Consider the following 18,047-nt stretch of genomic DNA (forward strand, 5'->3'; position numbering starts at 1 on the left):
GCACGGGCTTTGCCCGTAACACGCGTCAGGCCCCATCTCGAAAGCACAACGCTGAGAAGGAGCACAACGCTGTAGTAAGTGCTTGCGGGACAAAACCCAAACACCTGAACCCACCACTAACACCTTAAGCTAGCATCGCGTGCGCGGCAATGCCATTGTTCCTGTCCATAAAGCTCTCTCGGGGGGGTTAACAAACCAAACGAACTCTTGGAGCCCAAAGTCCCGAAAGCCACCGTCCCCCTGTGCGATCACTATAGCTGGGGGCTTCGTGACCTCGGTTAGCAAGGCACACAGAGCGAAGCAGGACGTAGAGAAGATGCCAAATCCTCCCTCCTGCTTGCCCGAGAGAGGCAGCCTGGCCTGGTGCTGCCGAACAGCCCCTCTGCAACGCACCAGGGCGGAGAGACAGGAATGCAAACCAGGCACCTTTCACGCTGGGCTGCATCCTCCCAAAGCCTTGCGGTCAGAAGGACGGAGCACCCTGCCCAGAAAACAGCCCTGCAGACTCCCTCTCATCAAACACCACAAGTAAACAGAACCAAAGCCCTTGGCAAAGGGCAGCGACGGAATAACACAACAGACAGGCTTACAAGGCACGCCGCAGCTCGGCAGAGAGCGACGGAGATACGCGAGGTTCTCTACCTCAAGGCATGCAGGAAGCCGGAATGGACAAACACGTCAGCCCTTGCACCCTTAAACTTCGACAAGTCAGTTAAAGCAACCAGACTGCTCATCCCAGCCCGGTTACGTACGGATAGACCAAAGGAGCAGTATGCCACCAAACACTACCTCCGTGGGACGGCGCGGGTGCCTTGGAGGCGAGGTGCTCCCTGCAGGACGTGGGGATGACGTTCAGAGCGAAGACAAGAGGAGGTGCCCGGGGGGACAGGCTCTGCACCAGCAGCCCCGTGCTGCAGCCTGCTCGCACAGCTGCAGGTGAGGACAAACCCACCCCACAACCATCATCACCTGTGGTGCAAATCAGGCCCCGGTACCTGGTAGGACTCACCTCTGAAAACTGTATGCGTCAAGCTCCAGCAACTCACAGGATGACCCCTCTGACACTTACGCCAGTTTTTATACTCATACTATGAATGCAAAACATTGCTGGGGTTTTGTACAGGGTTTGTCACCTGCACCCCTCCTCCACAACCCTTCCACAGAGCAGCTCTGCCCCCCGTGCCGTGCCGTCTGTTCCCCGGCTGTAAGTGTGTAAGGGCTACTGCGAGTCGCCACAACCCCCGTTTTTTTCCATCATTTTATTCTTAATTAATATGCACATTCTTCTTAATGTTCATGTATCGTCTTAACGCATCCTTTGTTTTACAACTCATTGTATCGCTTACTGTGCAGCCGGTAATGAGAAGTAATGTCTCATCCCTGTGTTCCTGATGTTTCATGAAGCTGCTCTGCGGGGAAGCTCTGGAGCAGCTCTGGCATTTGGCAGCGTACAGGATCGGACGTACGGACCACTCACGTGTGCGTGTCTGTCCTGGCACGATCCTTTGCCAGTCCTGGGGAAGGAGCTGGCCCAAACGTGTAAAATACAGAGTTGCACAGAGCTGTCTCAGCGCAGGAGATAAACCCACAGCACCCTTTTGCTGTGCAGGAGAGAGCAGCCCCTGACCTGGGTCCAGGCATTTTCATGGGGGGATCACCTCACAGAGCCCGGTTCCCCCCACACCCCATCCCCCCCCACTCCATCCCATCCCCACCCCATCCCGATCCCATCCCATTCCACCCCACCTCACCACACCCCATCTCACCCCATCCCATCCCCATCCCATCCCCATGCCCATGCCCAACCCCATCCCATCCCCATCCCCATCCCCATCCCCATCCCACCCCATCCCCATCCCATCCCCATCCCATCCCCATCCCCATCCCATCCCCATCCCATCCCCATCCCATCCCATCCCCATCCCCATCCCCATCCCATCCCCATCCCCATCCCATCCCATCCCCATCCCCATCCCATCCCCATCCCCATCCCACCCCATCCCATCCCCATCCCACCCCATCCCCATCCCATCCCCATCCCACCCCATCCCATCCCCATCCCATCCCCATCCCCATCCCCATCCCCATCCCATCCCCATCCCCATCCCATCCCATCCCATCCCCATCCCCATCCCATCCCATCCCATCCCATCCCCATCCCATCCCCATCCCCATCCCACCCCATCCCATCCCCATCCCCATGCCCATGCCCAACCCCATCCCATCCCCATCCCCATCCCATCCCCATCCCACCCCCATCCCATCCCCATCCCCATCCCACCCCATCCCATCCCCATCCCCATTCCATCCCCATCCCATCCCATCCCCATCCCCAGCCCATCCCCAGCCCATCCCCATCCCCATCCCATCCCCATCCCATCCCATCCCCATCCCCATCCCATCCCATCCCATCCCATCCCCATCCCATCCCCATCCCCATCCCACCCCATCCCATCCCCATCCCCATGCCCATGCCCAACCCCATCCCATCCCCATCCCCATCCCATCCCCATCCCACCCCCATCCCATCCCCATCCCCATCCCACCCCATCCCATCCCCATCCCCATTCCATCCCCATCCCATCCCATCCCCATCCCCAGCCCATCCCCAGCCCATCCCCATCCCATCCCATCCCCATCCCATCCCCATCCCACCCCATCCCATCCCCATCCCCATCCCATCCCATCCCCATCCCATCCCCATCCCATCCCCATCCCACCCCATCCCATCCCCATCCCCATCCCCATCCCATCCCCATCCCATCCCATCCCCATCCCATCCCCATCCCACCCCATCCCATCCCCATCCCATCCCCATCCCCATCCCCATCCCCATTCCATCCCCATCCCATCCCATCCCACTCACAAGCCTGTGGCCAGCTGTTGTTTCCATTTGTATCCAGTTCCCAAGGCAAACATAGCAACTTCTTAGCAAAATAAAAGTGGGGAAATATTTGTGTGTTTGACCAGTGAAAGCAACACTCAGACCAAGCGTGACCTGCTCAGCCCGCGCTCCTGGATGAGCACCAGCACCCCCTGGGTGGTTCACTTGTAACCCATGAGCGTCAGCTAAACGAGTTTTGCCCTGTTTCATTTCTAGACTAGCATGCTTCATGATTTAAAAAAACCACAAAAATTGTATAGTGAGGAGAAATAGATAAATATATTTTGAAGGTTCTTGAAAAATCAGGTTTTTTCGTATCCCAATAAAAAGTTGGTATGCATGTGTGTCTGTGTGTGTGTGTGCATGCAGCGTGCATACGTATGACTACAAATGTATGTATAATAAGTCTATAAACCCCAGGGCGTGCACCAGGCTTAGACCACTGGCCCACGGTGCTGATGTAGGGGGAACGGAGCAGCATCGCGTTGCAGCCGTGGAGCTCAGGGCGCTCTCTGCGCCCGGCGGCACCGCGCTGCTGTGACTGCCCTGGGCAGGGACCCCGGAGGTCGCGGGGCTGGCTCCCACAGCGACCCCACTAAAGCACACCCACCTTAACGGGTTTTCTTGGAAAAGCAGAGATCATTTATCATTTGGAAACAGCATGAGCAACAGACTTAGTCGACCTCCCTGCCAGGGCACGAGCGATGTGCCCACGCTGAAATGTGCGGACGTAGCTCCCTGAAGCGCAGCCAGGAAACGACACCCCCGGCAAGGCCCCGCGGTACGGGGCGGTTCGGGCACTAGCGCGGCGGGAGCGATGCTAACGACGGCACCGGCAGCCAGACACCCAGCAGCCTGGGCCCGGGGAGCGGGGGGCTGAGGGACCCCCCCCCACAGCCTGGCACGGGGGGGACGCTCAGCGCCGGCTGCGGAAACGCCAGCTGCTGCCCCAGCAAGGAGCCGTTCCTCCCCAGTCACTGCAGAGCCGAGGCTGTGCTAGGCGAGAAGTTCATTAAGCTTCACAGCTTCCCCTCCGACATCTGAAAGCGTTGCCCTACCTCACGGAGAAGTCGGGAGAAGTCTGCGCCAAAGCCCCGCTGACACAAGTGGGGGTTTGTCCCCGTGGGCCAACGTTCGCTGCTCTCTCTGGGGACACGGCTCTGGCGTCCGCAGACAGAAGCTGCCGTGGAAACACAAAGTTTCATTAACTTCTTAACTGCGTTATTTTTGCCGCCACCCGTTGTTCCTGTCAGAGGCCGAGGGGTGCAGGCCCCTGTCCCCTCCGGCAGGCCCATGTCCCCCCCATGTCGCTCAGCTGCCGTCGCCCCGGGGTTGGACTTCATCCTCGCCCTGGGGGCACCGGGTGGGTGGGCGAACGGCCCAGCCTGGATGGAGGTGGGAAAGGGGCGAGGGGAACCAGACCCTGGGGACACGGGCTGGGGTGGTGTGGGCGCTGCAGGCGGCCGAGGGATGGGGTGTCCTGTGCCACGTCCTCCCTCCGGTTTTCCAGGCCAACTGCCGAGACAGGCCGGGGGTCCTGCAGCCAGGTCCTGGGCTGTTTGCCATCCTGCTGCCTGAATTTGTCATCGCCACCAGACCAAAAGTGGGGTGGACTTGATGGGCAAAACCACATTTCAGTCCGGCGTTCTGCGGGGGGACACAATGTCAACACGCTATTGGCAGGACGATGCCATTGCTGACGGAAAACACGAGTGCGAGGCACGGGACACTGCTCCCCGCCACAGCAACGGCTCTGACGCGTCTCCAAAAGGGCACGGCTCCCGGGAAGCGGTCGGCAGTGGGGGAGAGACGGGTAACGACACTTCCGCCCGTTTCTCAGGAGCTGGTGCCTGGTCCCAGCGATGGCCAGTTCTAGAGAGCCAGGTTCATTCTCCTGTGCCACGAAATACCCAAATTTGGTGAAGTCTCTAAATCTGGAAAGGCAGCTTGTCCCACACCCTAATTTCTGACCCCTGGAAAGAGACAGCCTGGTTTGCATCAGCCTGCTCCGTCCCCGTTTGCTTACAAGCACAGAGTAGATTTGGTCTATTTTATTCTATTTACAAAGCCATAGGTAACTCTATTCTCCTCATGTCAAAAATCTGAAGAAATGCCAGGAGCTAACAAGACCTAATAACGAATCAGCTCGTGAGATAAGTAAGGCAGTGTTTATCAGAGGGAAGGACTGACTGCCTGGTTTTCCAGGTCAAACTCCTTTTGTGCCCGCACGCATCCTGCGGAGGCAATTGGGTGAAGCAGGACGCACGCGGTACAGCACACGTTGCCGTTACAGCCCAGCTCCTAAGGGGCATCTTCCTTTCCAGCCAAAGTCAGTTCTTAGGGCTCCAGAACGGAGCTCCCGCTGACTGCAGCAGGAATTGCCCTCTGCTCCCCACACCTGGGAACGTGCAAGAGAGAGGACAAGGCTAGCCCTGACTCAGTTTGATCATCCCCATTCGTAAGCGCCCTGGCAGCCCCGGCCGTGGGTAGCACAGAGGTGCGGAGCTGCTGCCGCACAGCCTCCCTCCCCGGCGCTCGGAGGTGGTTCTGGTGCGAGAGCTCTGGCCCGTGAGCGCAAGCGGGTGCTCACCCCGGCACGCGCAGCGCGACGCTCCCACCCGGCTCTTCCCCAGCCCTCCCCGGGCAGAAACACCCGGCTCTGTTGGGAACCTGGTGGGTGCTCTACCCTTCCTACGAGGAAGCGCTACTGCAATGGAGTCAAAGGGAATGAGGGATCTTACGTCCGTTTTTAGGAAGCCAAAAGACTGGAGCCTGTGCAGCACCAAAACCAGAGCAGCTTTTTTTACCAAGCAAAGCCACGGCTCCTTCAGCTGGACTAAAAAACGGGCATTTGATGTCTCACGTGCAGCCTGGCCCAGGTAGTTTCTGTTTTCATAACCCAAGATTTGAGCCAAGCTGTTCCAAATGACCCTGCAGAGAATGCAAACCCGTCGAGCCAGACCCCGGCTGCCCCGGACAGAGCGAGCTTAGGCACACCTGGGGAAACCCAGAGCAGCTCTCCGGCACGCCACGGGCAGCCAGGCTCAGCTCATCAACATCAGCTCAACCTTACGTTTTTTCCACCGAAACCCAGACAGATACCCCCGGTCGGTGCGTTCTCACAGACCGAAAGAGAAGCAAACAAACCGCAAGATTTCCGTGACCCCGCAGCACGAAGCCAGCGGGGTTCCCCGCTCAGGTATGCAGTGCCTGACCCCCGCCCCTGGGTGCCAGCCCTGCTACAGCGAGCGGCAGAAGCCACGGGAACATCACTGCACGGATTTTCCCCTTCTCCGGCTCGTCTCCCCGGTGAATTTGCTCAACTTGACAGACGTCTGCTACGTCCACTTTCTTTCTCCCTTGAGCAGCGCACGTCCCAGCCGGCCCTCGCAGCCCAGGCTCCATCCCGCCCGGTGTCAGCCCGCGCAGAGGGAGCTGCAGCCCTGCAGCTGGAAAATGCCCCCGCTCCCGCACCAAGCCTGGAGCCAGCGCTGACAGAGCAGGCACGTAGCTGCGGCCAGCTTTACACAGCGCCGTGTCTGCCATTAAACATTCATGCTGCCTATACCGCAAACAGAAAAACACAGACTCTGACCGGCTCTAATGAAAGTTTAATCACGGTGTGACGCTGGGAGCTGACGGCGAGTGCCAGGGCTGACAGGAGAGGGGATTTGGTGCCTCGCAGAGGCGTGGGTCTGGGGGAGCTGCTCCCCGAGTGCCCGCATCCCTCAGCATCGCCCGGAGCACGGCCGGCTGCGGATGGGTGACCGGGAGGCTGAGCACACCATGCCGCAGACGGAGCTGGAGGAGATCGCCAGCAAAATTTCAGATTTAAACAAATGGAGAGAAATTTTTAGCTTCCATGGGTAAGACTTTTGTTTTGGTTATCATGATTTTAATTCCATGCATTTTTTAAATATCATTTTTTGTGTTATGTTTTATTACAATACTTGTGTGACCATGGAAAAAGGTCTTCATGTCCTTAGTAATGCAAGTACTACAGCTTTTACTCTTCTCTTTTGAAGTTCTTTTCTGGCTGGTTTCCTGTTTCTTCATGTTAGCAATGCCTCTCTTTAAAAAATTGCATTTTATTTTCCCTTTTCAGTTTGGGAATCAGCAATACGACTCATCAGGTAACTGTTTCTCTAAAAGGTAACGTTTTGTGTTTGTCTAGTGGGTTTTGTGACTGTTCCACCAGGTTAGCGTACTGAGGGAATTACGCATCTACATGTGCTGCACAGCAGACAGTCTTTATGGAGATTGAGGTCTTATGCTCCTCCTTTGAGAAACAATCCTTCTCTTCAGATATGATAAAGGAATATCTTCCTGATCTATATTAAAGTGGCAGAGCAGTCCAACATAAATTAACCTTTCTGTCTAAAAGGAAGAGTTTTCATGGTCAATTTTAGAACGCAGGAAAAAAGGATGGTGAATATAAGCATTTGGCAAACCCGCTGTGCCCTTTGGTTGAAGAGCACTGGAGTTCACCGCCTGTAATTCGGACGAGCACAGCATTACTTTATGCTCCAATCATTAGCTCCTAGGGACGTATTTGTAGCGGCTGGAAAAGCTGGAAGTCGCACAGACCAGTGCTACCCTGCCTCCCCGGCCCCTCCGCCGGCCCGTTGCTGTGCCCGCCCCACTGGGAATACTGGGAGGGGGGTAACTGGGTGCACGCAGGGCAGCAGCCGCGGGAGGATGCACCGTCTGCTCCTCTCTCTGTCCAGCGAGGCCAGGGCAGCGGTGGAGATGGACCGCCCGGAGCAGGAGAGCCGCCTCACCCCCCCTCCGCCATCCCCAGACCCCTCCTGGTCTCTCCGGACGCGGGCGGCCGGCCCATCTCCTTGGAAATGGCAATGGTGAGCAGGCCTGCTGAATTAAGCATGGGCTGTAATTTAATCTCGTTAAAAGAAAGAGACTCGGGAGCCTTACCTGGCGTTACGGGAGGCTCGGCGTGTTGCTGGGCTGAAGGCTGCAGCCCGCTGTTACCTGTAACAGATACAATCGCAATGATTGATTTATGAGACTTTTAAAGAGCGTGGCTGCACACAACCTTAAACCGGCTACGCTATAATTCTCATCAGACGACAGGTCAAATGACAAAGTGTAGTGGCTCCCTGCTCTTCGGAGCTCTCCTAGCGAACAGCCCCAGAGCAGGAGGCAGAGGGTCAGGGGATGGGTAAGGTATTGCCGGTCTCACCCAGACACCCGCTTTGAGAGCACCGATGATGGTACCCGCTGCCCCGCCGTAGGACGAGCCCTCGCCAGAGGCTCAGGGGTTCTGCCGGCGGTGGCCGTACCGCCCGTGGCCTCCCGCACCAACTGGCCCCCGTGGCGTGGGCACAAACCCAACAAGAAGCTCAAGGGCTTAACCGCAGCGGTGAAAGCCCGGCCAGGGCTGCGTCACCGCGCACACATCCAGGTCCGGTCCTGGAAAGGTTTGGATACGTAACGGTGCTGGCTGTCAGTTCACGTGAACCATCTCCTCCGGTTCGTGGCCCGCTGGCACAAATCACCCAGGTCAGAGGCAGCTTCTCACGGGAAGAGCCACGATGTCCATTTGGTTTACTCAGCTCCGCGAATACGTCATTCACCAAAGTTAAAACTAATGAGGAAAAACGTTCGGGGTGGGCCCGGGCAGCGCCCACAGACCGGGGGTGGCGCGGGGTGAGGGCAGGAGGCAGGGTCACCCCCGCACCCAGCCCGGGCAGGTCCCCTGCAGCACCCAACATGGGGGGGACAAGCATCACCCCGGGCTGCCCCCCGGGGGCACAGCGCCCGCCTGGCCCGCTGGCAACGTGCCTCTGCTAAAAGTCACCGTCGGTGAAACTCACTGACGGCTAGGGACGGCGAGCACGTCCACTTTGGGTGGCAGCCGCGTGGGTTTGAAGTTTCTCCTTCAATTCCGCGGCCATCCCACGAGCCGGCGGTGCGTGCCTGGACGGGTCCCGGGCACGGGACACGCTGAGCCATGGCCACGCCTGCCCCCGAGCAGGCCCACCCGGGAAAGCCTCTGCTTCCCACCAGCGCTGCGCCGCCACGGCCACGGCTGCACGAGCGCTCTGTAGATTTGCACGGGCAAACGTAGGCGTTTAATGGTGTCCCCAGAGGCGCTGCTGATGATGGCGAGCACCTTGCCCAGGTCTTTCCCCAAAAGGCGTAGCGTATCAGAACGTAAATTATTTACAGACTGCAGCTGTACTTCACAGGAGAGGTTGAATGCTGAGCGACGTAAGTCACTGCATTAACCACAAACCTGTGCTTCGAAATTACGGGGCCCAATTCTCGGCAGAGGATTTTACGCTGCTCTGGCTGCGAGCGCACGCGCTGAACCCGTACCCCGAGGCCCCTCTGACACTAAAGACTCTTCACGACGCTGGGACGTGAAGGGACCTGAACCCAGCCCGTCTTTCTCCTCCTCCACAGGGGCTGCGTAAGCTGCTCTTTGGGAACGTGTTCCACCTCTTCAGCTGCGAATGGGCAAAAGCATACTTCAGGTTTCGCGAGCCGCACTCTGACCTGGCCTATGCTTTGGAGGCAGAAAAGGTAAATGTTCGGTGCGGCGACCGGCACCGTCTGCCCAGCGTCTCAGCCACTCGCGGGAGCCGGCAGCCAGCGCTGGGTGCCTCAGTGGTGCGCACACCTGCTCCCCGTGCTTTGCACGTGTGCACCCCACACCTGCACCTTGCACTCTGCACACCTGCACCCCACGCCTGCTCCCCACACTCTGCACACCTGCATCCTGTGCCCTGCACGCCTGCACCCTGCGCTCTGCACCCCTGCACCCTGCACGCCTGCACCCCTGTGCCCTGCACGCCTGCACCCAACACCTGCACTCTACAATCTGCACGCCTGCACCCCACGCCCTCACCTTGCACTCTGCACCCCTGCACCCTGTGCTCTGCACCCCTGCGCCCTGTGCTCTGCACCCCTGCACCCTGTGTTCTGCACCCCTGCGCCCTGTGCTCTGCACACCTGCACCCTGCGCTCTGCACCCCTGCACCCTGCGCTCTGCACCCCTTCACCCTGCGCTCTGCACCCCTTCACCCTGTGCTCTGCACCCCTGCCTGGCCGAGCGTTCTCCACAGGGCAGGCTGGGGGGGCTTCCAGCCGCAGCCACGCTCCACAGCTGTCCTGAGCAAAGCTCCAGCTGCCCTGCGGTGGAGACGCTGAAGCGTGTCTGGAAGTGGGATCAACAGTCCTGGTCCAGCAGCATGCTGCAGACACAAACTTTAAGTACCACGGTATTAAATGCTTCCAAGGTGGAGGCTCAAGAGAGAAGCAGCAGGTTGTTGTGGGTGGGCACAAATAAGCGGCACTTGCCCATTTCTTTTTTGGGAATCAGAGTTACCTTGTTCTTACTGCCCCGCCTGGAAATCAAATCGGTGAACTCACCTACATTTTCATTTACTGAAAGAGGCAGGTTTTCTTCTTTCTTATTTACCATCATAATACTGCCCCCAAAAAAGCAGAAGACCAAGATACACACTTAAAATTGCAAATGCCTTTAACCCGCCGGGAGACTAAAATGCCTTTTACAAATGCAGGTGAAACTCCCGGAGTTGAGAGGCTCTGTGCCTGCAGAGGGGCCAGCAGCCCTGACCTGGGCAGCCAGCACAGCTGGGAGCTGGGCAACGCCACCCTCGTGCTTGGCCCCACGTCAGCCCCACGCTGCCCCACGACCCCGGTCCCTTTGCTGTGAGGCCAGAGGAGAGAAAAAATAAGCCATGGTGCTTCTAGGCATACGTGGTACCCGGGAGACCTTCCCTGCGGCTGCAGCGCTGCAAGGAGGGACCCCTGCCCAGGACCTCCCCTCCCCGTGAGCACACAGCCCAGGCCACCCCAGAATCTTTTCTTGCATAAAGGCTTTTTGGTTTTAGGCACATAAAATCTTTTTCAATTTACTTTTCCATTTATCTCAGGAGTTGTCAGCAATGGTCCTGGATTCCCAGGGAGAAAAGAGAAATTATCCCCCTGATAGTGACAGCGGGATGGCTCAGACTGGCCAAGGACCGCCAGGATTTCCAGGAGATCCACGTTGCACGTGCCCATTCAGGCTCCTTAGCACTGGGAAGTGTTGTCTTTCTGTTTCTAGGGGGGGACTAGAGCCATTCTGATGGCTGTACAAGCGCACATCATTAAATACCTGCTCTTCGTAAGAAACACCGAATATACTCACCTGGAAAGGTAAGAAGCCGAGCCTTCCCACAGGGCAGATGAAACATTTCCTTGCGTTATTTGGACTAAGACAGACTAGCACCAGCCTCTAGGTTTAACCGAACTAGACCTGAGTTCAGGTTTGCAGCTACACGTGGGGATTTTCACCCAGAAAAGCTTCGTCTGACTCCCAGGCAAGGCTTTTTCCCACCCAAACATTTGGTTTTGTAATGGTGGCACTTGCTTCCTCGTCCCGCTCCCTGGCGCCGTGGTCACAGCCTGCGGCAGCGCTTGGGCAGCATCGGCGCTGCACGGCTGCTCGCCGGCCCCGGGTGCGTTGGGAAGGGGAGGGCAGGGCTCAGCCCCGGTGCCGGGGACACCCACGCAGCAGCCCCAGCCGGGGTGACCCCCCCACGGCACACGTGTCACTCCCAGCGCACGGGAACCACGTCCGCACCAGCAGCAGCGACGGCGCCAAGCGAGAAGTGGAAATTTCAAGGACGACGGGTGCAGCTCGGCACGGGAAGGGGCCCTTTCGCACTCGGGTTCAGCCTGAGGGTCGGGGGGGGCTCTCCGCACCGCTGAGGACAGACCCTGGACGCAGCCCCCCCGGCGTCCCCGTCCCACGGCCTGTCTCCCGCACCGCAGGCTGCGCAGGATAAGCCGTCGGGAGCAGGGGGAGGCGCTGGCGGCCGCCCTGGCAGACACCCTGTGGGCAGCAGGAGGAGGCGGGAGAGCCGTCGTCTGCCTCGCCGCCACAGCCGTCCACGTTACGCCACGCGGGGACTACAAAGCCGACAGCTTCACGGAAAGAGTGAGTACGAAAACGCCTTCTGCAAAAAGGATTTTCTTTAAAGACGTGTTTGGCCTGAAATTTTTAAAGACAAGAGACGTAAAATCTCATAGCCCTGTTCCCTAAGTCACGGCGCACCACGGATCGTGAGCAGTTCAGACCCCGGTCGCAGCCGCAGCCTGTGAGAGGCTTCTGCCTCCTCGGAGAGGCTTTAGGCGGGTCCAGAGGCTCCCTCTCTCTGGAGGCTCAGCTTGCTTCTCCCACAACGAGGAGAAACCAGTTAGCGGAAAGCCGTTCTAACTCTTTGTATAGAGCTGAGCTCCTCGGTTTAGGAAGGGGCATGACTCTCTCATTTCTCTAAAGGAAACACTGGATTAAAAAGCTCGGCTTTTTGACATAATTAATGTCTCCTTTACCACATCTGCCCCTACGCTCCTGCCCGACAGATCCAGCTGTTTGAGTTCTGTGAGAAAGCAGCAGCTCAGGAGTTCATCTTTGACCATATAAACTCTGTGAGTATGGGTATCTGCTTTATTCTGAGCTGGTTTGTTGCTTGCTTACATCTGATTTCCCATTCACAAGTGAACTTACGGAGATCAGCAGTATCACCTTCAGCAGGACACACAGACTGTTAACGTACAGGTAGTTCATGGACCATTTCTAACCTTGCTACGGGAAACGATCCAGCTCCCACTAAAATCCCCGGGACTTCACCCACCGACGTCGGCGCTCTCAGCCCACAAACAGTGGGTAAACAGGGGCAGCGTTTTGTACCTCACTCAAATATAAAACACCGTTCCTTGCAACCGTAGCAAAACTCTGGGGGGGGGAAAGAAAGTGTGCAAAGCCAGTTTAGTCAATAACTGGGAGTTCCGCCTTTCTTTTTTTCACCTGATCCTATTCAACAAAATTAGTTACAAAATCTTCCCGGAATGACACTTTATTCGTTTGGCTCAACATACTCACCTACGGCTGTATTTAAGCAGAGGAACCGTTTTAATTAAACGTCACATACCCGCCGTAATTCCTTCCCTGTGATTACTTATTTCCTTTTCCAGTTCAGAGGCGAAGGAAGCCATGGAGTTATCCTATTTTTGTACAGTTTACTTTTCTCTAGGACACTGGAAAGGTATGTTTCGGTTTTTTAAATATTTTCCTCTAGTTCAGTTACGTCTTCTGAACTGGTCTTTCCCTTGGTTTACTTAGGAAATTGTTTTGCTTGGGAAATGTCCGTTCTTGGCCGAACGAGGAGAAGCAGCTGCCCAAGGGGCAGACGCAGACCCGCTGGCTACGTTTTACAGATACGGATGTTGTGCACGCCGTACTGTCCAGCCCTGCGCACCCAGGAGCAGGCAGGAGGGGCAGCAGAGAGGAGAGAAACCCTTTGCACGCACAGCAAAACCAGCACGCCGTGTAAAACCAGGGGCTCTCCCGCTGACAGCAGTAGTCGCTGTCACGGTCAGTTAAACAGCGGAGTCACAAGAAGTTTATTAAACACAGAGGAATTCTGCCAGGGTGGCTGTGCTGGCAGAGGTGACCGACAGGCTCTTTCTAAACCCGACGCAGTTAGATTTGGGTGAGGATGCTTCAGAAAGGTACAGAGGCATATTTAGACCGATACGAAACATGATTCATCCTCATGTGACACTATGACAGCTATTTAGCAAAAAATTGCACCGCTACTTCAAACAGTTGTGTTCAGGCTACGGCCGGTGTAATCGAGGTCGCTCGGCAGTAATTGCACCGACGGAAATCCCGGCTCCGTCTGCAGGGCTTTGACCCTGAATTTGAATTTTAATAGGAGCAGGTCGGAAGCGCAGGAGCTCCAGCTGAGCATAAAACTGCTGCATCAGGATAGCACTGCTGCGCAAAGAGAAATAAATGAGCCTATGGAATTTCTCCCTGTTTCCTGTTAATCCGACAGCGATCGCCTCAGGCACTGATCCGGCTGCTGCCGTAACTCTTTGTGCTTGGTCGTATAGGGTCCAAGAAGATTTAGACTGCACGGCAACTCCGCTGTTGGAGTTCAGTTTTGGAAACATCACCTGTACACAGGTAGGATTAGCCTCATTTCTCAAGTTTTCTTTATTTATGATTCCCACGTTTGATTTAGGAAAAAAATTCTCACTTGTGAATCCAATGAAAAAAAAAGCATAAGGCCAGAGGAAAATATTTTGCAAATTTTAATCATGGCTATCCATTTAAAAACGCACGACGATGATGCCGATAACAATTATAACAATAACAACAGTAACGAAGCCACGGGTAGGCTGGCGTTGCTCTGCTCACGACAGGCAGGGCAGAGCTGGGAGCGGGACACCAGCTGCCATCGGCAAAGGGCTTCTGCTCCGCCGCCGTTTCCCCGCAGGCCGTGCTCAGCCTCCTCCTGACGGGCCGAGCGAGCCCCCACCAGCTCAGCGGCGGGCAGGACCCGGGGACCGGCGGCGGGGACGTCGAGGCACGGCAGCGGCGGGGCCCGGTGGGCTACCTGCGCTGGGGGAGGGCGCCGGCGGAGTGGCAGGTGAGAGCCGGCACGGCCCGCGGCCGGCAGACCAGTACCGCGGTGCGCAGACCGGCCGCCACGGCTTCGGGGACACAGACTGCACCCACGGCGGCTTTGCCCCCTCTCCCCAGGTGTGCCGCGGGCTGCGGACGCCCCAGCTGCCCGTCTGGCTGTGCAGCGTCGCCGGCCGGCACTGCGTCCTCTTCGGCACCGACAGCCTGCTCCTCTCCGACTGGAGAACGGAGAGAGCGTTCCACCTGTACTTGTACAACGGGCAGCGGGAGCAGACAAGAACAGCCCGTCTAACGATCGGTACGCACCCAGCTGGCGGGCAGGATGGGAGGTACGGGCGTCACACGGACCACATGTAGAACTGCGCATGCGTATAGCTAGGCGGGTCTGCTTACGTATACGATTAAATGCTGTGTATGTGATTTATATGTACATACGCCGTATGTAATATTAACCTTTCGTGGCATGCGAGGAGCCCGCTGCAAACAGCGGTGTAAAAGACGGGAATCAAACCACAGCTTTGAGAGGACCGAGACCGTTTCGGGAGGGGCCACGCTCTCAGGCAGGTGGCCCATTGCTGGGAAGAGCTGTAAGAGTGTTTTCTATAGAAGCAGAAACTCCTGATTCCCCCCGTGAGCTCCAGTTCGCTGACGCCCGCCCCAGCCCACACCTGGTTCCCGGGCACGGCGGGTGCTCGGCACCGGGCAAAGCCAGGGCCGTGCCGCTCCCCGGTGCCGGCGGGCTGGGCGGGCGCGGGCAGGCGGGCGCCGGGTGAGCTGGCAGCGGGACGGGGTCCGTGCCGGCAGCACGTGGCGGGGACGGCCACCGGGCTCAGCTCCCCGGGCCGGAGCCCACGGCCTCGTCCCCGCACAGGGACCGCTCGGGACTTCGCCATTTTTGTCTCTACTCCAGATGTGGCCACAGAGTTTTTACTGGAGAAGTGACCGCTTCTCAGGATACGAGGTGCAACTGTCGCTTCCACGTTAGATACGCAGTATGGACATACCGTTTAAAACTGTGCCTCACCTTCCGTCGCCCCCTCAGTCCAACACGACTGCCCTGCTGACTGAGTGTCCCAGGACACTTCGCAGGAGAAGGGAAACCCGCAGACACCCACCCCTCCCGTGGGACAGCTCCCCGGAGGGAGCGTTCCTGTAACCGCAGGGTTTAAATACGTCAGGAAGCAGAATCATTTCATGATTGAATAACTCAAAATTTTGAATAAACCCATTTCTACCGCTGCAATGGCATGCAGGATGGGCTAACAGCATGTTTTCAGCATCTGGCTTAGACTTGAGTTGATATTTTCCTGCCCAGCAGCCGGTGCCACCGTGGCCCTCGTGGCCCCCCTCAAGTTTTAAATCCACACCAGGAGGAACGAACTGCTCCTCGTGGCATCAAACAGGCCGTGAACCAGGCTGCGTGCTTGGGAAGCGAGTTTCTTGTTTCTCCGTGGCATTGTGCACAGTGTACCTTCACTTTCTGAGTGCCCAGCCCCTTTTCCTCGCTCTCCCTTCACTACAGCATCTGAAGTAAGAAACTTGAAAGCGCCACACTAAAGGCTAAGTTTGCAGGAAAGAAGGGTAAATCGAGATGCACAGTCATGGTACGCAGCGTGGCCGCAGATAAGGATGTGCGCATCTGTTCAGAAAACCGGTATGCAAACATACGTCAGGAGGGGCCGAGAGCTGCGTTTGCAGCGCCTGAATTCCCCGAGGCGGGGGCCCGCGCAGCGCGGGGGGCAGCCCCCTCCAGCCGGGGAGGCCGAGTCGGTGCTGCCCCGAGCTCCCTCCTGGGCAGGGCGGGCAGCGCACCTGCAGCAAGCCAGCCGGGGCTGCTTTTAACCTTTTTGTAACCCCTTTTTTGGGGGTGGGGGTGTTAGTTTAGACATTTTTGTAGCTGGGTTTCCTTTTCAGACACTCATTCGCATCACTGGGAAGAGGCCCCCTGTGAGGCCCCCTGTGAAGACCCACGCAGCCCAGGGAGCAGCCGTCCATCCGTGGAGATGGCGATCAGGACCAAGTGGCCGGGCGCAACCGTCAGCTGGAACGGGACAGACCCCTTCTTCTGAGGGGTCCCGGCACTCCCCACTCCCCACCGACGCACCAAACACTGCGGTCTGCAGGAGAAAAAGCGTTTTCACCAAGAAAACAGCCTTTGGCACCTTGAGCGGGTGCCCTCTTCAGCAAGGCATTACACCCACCGCGAAAGCCCGCGCCGGTGAGGAAGAGTCGCTAGCGACGCTGCCTCACTGCACACGTTTTCCAGCGGTAGGATGCAGGTTCTTCTGCTTCCCACGACAGCTGGCAGAAAAAGGAAAGAGGGTGGCAATTTGCTTTCCTCCCATGCCAGGCAGAGATGTTGAAGAAATCAAGGTGTCTCTTAAGTGTGCAGTGGAAGCGAAATCAGTATCGAGCATTGACAATACTGCGTGCATCTAATTTATTTAATCCGGTGTGTGCAACTAATTTAGCTGTTTGCAATGAGTAAGGTTTCCTCCTCGCTCTCTGCAGCCGGGTCTCTCTCCTACTTCAGCGACAGCTCGAGCACGGACCTCGGCCAGGTCGGCTCACGGAGCTACCCTGCGTCCTGCACACCAGGGCAAGAGAAAGTCTCACAAGGTGCTCCTTGCTGTGAATTCAGTGATTGTACCGACCCTGGGCACGGCCAAGTCCTGGCGCCCTGCGGCAGCCTGGCGAGTGTGGGCAGGGCGCATCGCTCCTCGCTCGCGTTAACCACTTTCCCCTTCCTTTTTTGTAGACATCACCCAAAAAAAGTCCTATTAGTCATACCAAAATGTGTGTTGCTAATGACAACTGTACTGAGAACAATAAACCTTTCTGCAAGTGATCCAGAAGTTTGGCTGAAATGATTTGAATTTTACCAAAAAAAAAAAGAAGTGGTCACAACCTGCTTGAGACTCAGCCCGGCCGGGCGAGGAGCCCGCTGGTTAGCAAGCTGACGTGGGGTCTGCGCTTGTCACTGCCCCCTTCTTCAATTCCTGCTCAATCCAGAGCTCTCCCGAGCGCGTGGCATCCCCGCTGCAGAGCTGTGGGTCGGCTGAGGTGCCGCAGTGCCTGGGCGCCCGCAGCCCCGGTGACACCATGACAGGCGTGCCACCGCCACCCAGGCACGGGCACCGTGCAGACGGGGCAGGGGCAGGGCTGGGAGCACCCAAAAGCTGGGGGCATCGGCGAGACGGCAGCCCCCAGCGCCGGCCGCAGAGCTGCCAGCACAAGCCGGAGCCGGAGGGTGCTGGCAGGCAAGAGGCAGCCTGCCCGCAGGCAGGAGAGCACGCCGTGCCCCCTCCCCACCGCTGCCCCCTGCCAGACCAGGAGAGGCCACGCTGCCCACCCAGCAGCACCGGGGCCGCCCGCGGGGGCTGCGTGCCGCAGCCGGGACAAGAGCCCACGCGAAGGCAGGGGCCCTGCAATGAGACGCTGCAGGAAAGCGCTTATTTTAACCGGGGAATACCAGCATGCACCTATGCAAATAATGAATTAATAATGAATGAACTGTGGTACATGCTAACGAAGCCCGGTCACCAAGCACAGCGCGGTATATTGCGAGGCTATGTATGCTGTATACTAGTTAAATGGGTTACTACAGGATAAAAGGGTGTGAAGACCGGCCGTCCGGAGCTGTTTTCCACGGCGAGGCGGCAGCGCCGGCCCTTCCTCTTGCTCCCGACAAGCCGT

The 18,047-nt window shown here is 57.5% G+C and overlaps 1 protein-coding gene across 1 annotated transcript; it reads left to right on the top strand.

Annotated features, from left to right (window-relative positions):
• The first annotated feature begins 6,643 nt into the window (after positions 1-6,643).
• On the top strand, positions 6,644-16,543 carry MINDY4B (MINDY family member 4B). The gene is made up of 12 exons (XM_054835326.1): positions 6,644-6,750; positions 6,990-7,017; positions 7,612-7,743; positions 9,311-9,430; positions 10,980-11,071; positions 11,690-11,855; positions 12,281-12,346; positions 12,893-12,963; positions 13,817-13,889; positions 14,203-14,355; positions 14,469-14,649; positions 16,266-16,543. The coding sequence occupies exons 1-12, from the start codon at positions 6,644-6,646 to the stop codon at positions 16,418-16,420; spliced, it is 1,344 nt and encodes a 447-aa protein (XP_054691301.1). The 3' UTR covers positions 16,421-16,543.
• The last annotated feature ends 1,504 nt before the right edge of the window (positions 16,544-18,047 follow it).

Source organism: Grus americana, chromosome 9, assembly GCF_028858705.1.
Source record: "Grus americana isolate bGruAme1 chromosome 9, bGruAme1.mat, whole genome shotgun sequence".
Taxonomy (NCBI): Eukaryota; Metazoa; Chordata; class Aves; order Gruiformes; family Gruidae; genus Grus; species Grus americana.

What these genes read in the sequence shown, in the direction of transcription:
- MINDY4B (XM_054835326.1), top strand. Translation starts at nt 6,644, where the DNA reads ATGGGTGACCGGGAGGCTGAGCACACCATGCCGCAGACGGAGCTGGAG. An exon ending in TCTTTGACCATATAAACTCT is followed by an intron (nt 12,347 to 12,892) that starts GTGAGTATGGGT and finishes TTCCTTTTCCAG; the next exon opens with TTCAGAGGCGAAGGAAGCCA. An exon ending in GGGCGCCGGCGGAGTGGCAG is followed by an intron (nt 14,356 to 14,468) that starts GTGAGAGCCGGC and finishes CCCTCTCCCCAG; the next exon opens with GTGTGCCGCGGGCTGCGGAC.